General features: G+C 42.5%; 1 protein-coding gene across 1 annotated transcript in view; it reads right to left on the reverse strand.

The window, feature by feature from the left end:
• Positions 1 to 1,836, reverse strand: part of LOC122326020 (protocadherin alpha-8-like) — a 1,971-nt gene extending 135 nt beyond the window's left edge. The window contains exon 1 of the mRNA XM_043220694.1: positions 6 to 1,836. Within this exon, the coding sequence (XP_043076629.1) occupies positions 6 to 1,661 (1,656 nt within the window). The 5' untranslated portion in view covers positions 1,662 to 1,836. The remainder of the gene's footprint in view (positions 1 to 5) is intronic.
• Positions 1,837 to 2,194: the final 358 nt, after the last annotated feature.

Consider the following 2,194-nt stretch of genomic DNA (forward strand, 5'->3'; position numbering starts at 1 on the left):
AACACGTTCACTGTCACGTTACTGCTCAGAGACGGAGCTCCAGAGTCTGTGGCGAGGACGTGGAACTGGAACTTTTTAATTGCTTCGAAATCAAAACTTTTAAGGGAATGAATAACCCCTGTTTCTGAATTTATATTCAAGAATGAGGTTATCTCGTTCTGTGTCCCAACACCTCTGTTTATCTGATAAGATACCAAAGCATTTTCATTTACGTCTCTGTCCGATGCTCTCACTGAGAATATTGAGGATCCAGGAGGATTATTTTCAAATATGTAAAGCTCAAGGAAATTACTGGGAAATTCTGGCGGGTTGTCATTCACATCTGCTACTTGGATGCTTAAGGTTTTGATCGATGATAAGGACGGCTGACCTAAATCTGCTGCTGTGACACTGATATCATAATGGGGCACAAGTTCACGATCCAAACGCCCCTTTGTCACCAGCGAGTACATATTATCTTGAAAAGAGGGTTTCAGCTCGAAAGGAACATTGTCTGAGAGACTACATACAACTTTACCATTAACACCGGAGTCTTTATCTGTGACACTAATCAACGCAATTACTGTTCCAGGTTGAGAGTCTTCAGCAACGATATTAGATAATGAAGTTAGCTCAATTTCAGGCTTATTATCGTTTATATCTTGTATTTTTATAATAACACGACCTTGAACTGTCCATGGAGGCTGACCTTTATCTGAAGCCTCAACGTCAAGTTTGTAAACGTCTGTGTCCTCAAAGTCTATCTCGCCTTTAACCTTTATTTCGCCTGTAATGCGATCCAACTGAAACACCTCATAAACTTTGCGCTTTAAGGTTTTACCAAGCGAATATTCAACGTCACTGTTTGGACCCTCGTCGCTATCAGTAGCTTTTATTTTAATCACAGTCGTCCCAACTGGGGAGTTTTCCTGTAAACTGACAGAATAAGTGTCTTGAGTGAACACGGGGCGATTGTCGTTAATATCCAACACAGTCACGGTGATGTTAAGGGTCCCCGATTTTGGAGGGTTCCCACCGTCGAGGGCTTTTAAAATGAGCAGGTGCTCCGACTTACGTTCACGATCGAGTGGTTTTTTCAGCACTAAAAAGGGGATCTTTTCCTCATCGCTGTTTCTGATGTCGATCTCGAAATTTTCATCCTGACTCAGTTTATACAAACGAACAGAATACGGCGAGGCATCCTGGTCTCGCGCTGCGTGCAGCTGGAAGCTCGTTCCTATAGGGGTGTGTTCTGCGATCTCGAGATGCTGATTCTGTTCAGAAAAACTAGGACGGTTGTCATTTATGTCTGTTATTTCTACAGCCACGTAGTGGATTTCTAAAGGATTTTCGACCGCGGTTTTTAGGTTTACTACGCATGCACCGTTCCCTTCACAGAGCTGCTCTCTGTCTATGCTTCTATGAATATACAACTCGCCATTGTTCTGGTTTAGCTGGAAAAACGCGTCTTTAGAACCAGAGACTATACGGAACCGTCTGTCGATCAGGGTACTCACGTCAAGTCCAAGATCTTTAGCAATATTCCCCACAACAGATCCCTCTTTCATTTCCTCTGGAACAGTGTATCTTATCTGAGCTGAAACCTGCGGTCCGAAGCAGAGAAGAAAGGAGAAACACGAAGCCATCCACCAGCTTTCCCATCCGCGCCTTTGTTTATCCATCGTTAAGGATTCCTTTCAAACAGCTTAAAGCAAGTAACGATAGTGTTCAGTGGAAACTGCCTATTCCCAGATGCAACATTCTTGATTAAATAAAATCGATAACATTATAGAGCGTTTTCTATTCCCGCTTCTCGCGATATGCTCGTCAGACGCTGTCACGGTTGAACTGAATGGTACGGCCATGCGCACCACACTTAGATAGGCAGGGCCAAAGATCTAGTTCATATCCTAATGTAACACTGACACCTCATGGTATGAACGGAGAAGTAGAATGTGTAAACTATCACGTTAAAAAAGAAGAAGAAAAAAAGCATTTGAACAAAATGCGCAACATAGCAAGTACTATGCGAGAGTTTCGGCATTTTCGGCACCGTGGACAACGACCGTGCATTCCAGCGTTAACACTTTAGTTAATTTTAAAATTATTAAAATAATAATACAATGCGATGACAATAGGCCTGAGAAAGTGTTGTTTAATATAATTCACATGCTCTTACCTCCCCAGACTCTCTCCTCCTTCGATCTGGTATCAC

Source organism: Puntigrus tetrazona, chromosome 21, assembly GCF_018831695.1.
Source record: "Puntigrus tetrazona isolate hp1 chromosome 21, ASM1883169v1, whole genome shotgun sequence".
NCBI classification, from domain to species: Eukaryota; Metazoa; Chordata; class Actinopteri; order Cypriniformes; family Cyprinidae; genus Puntigrus; species Puntigrus tetrazona.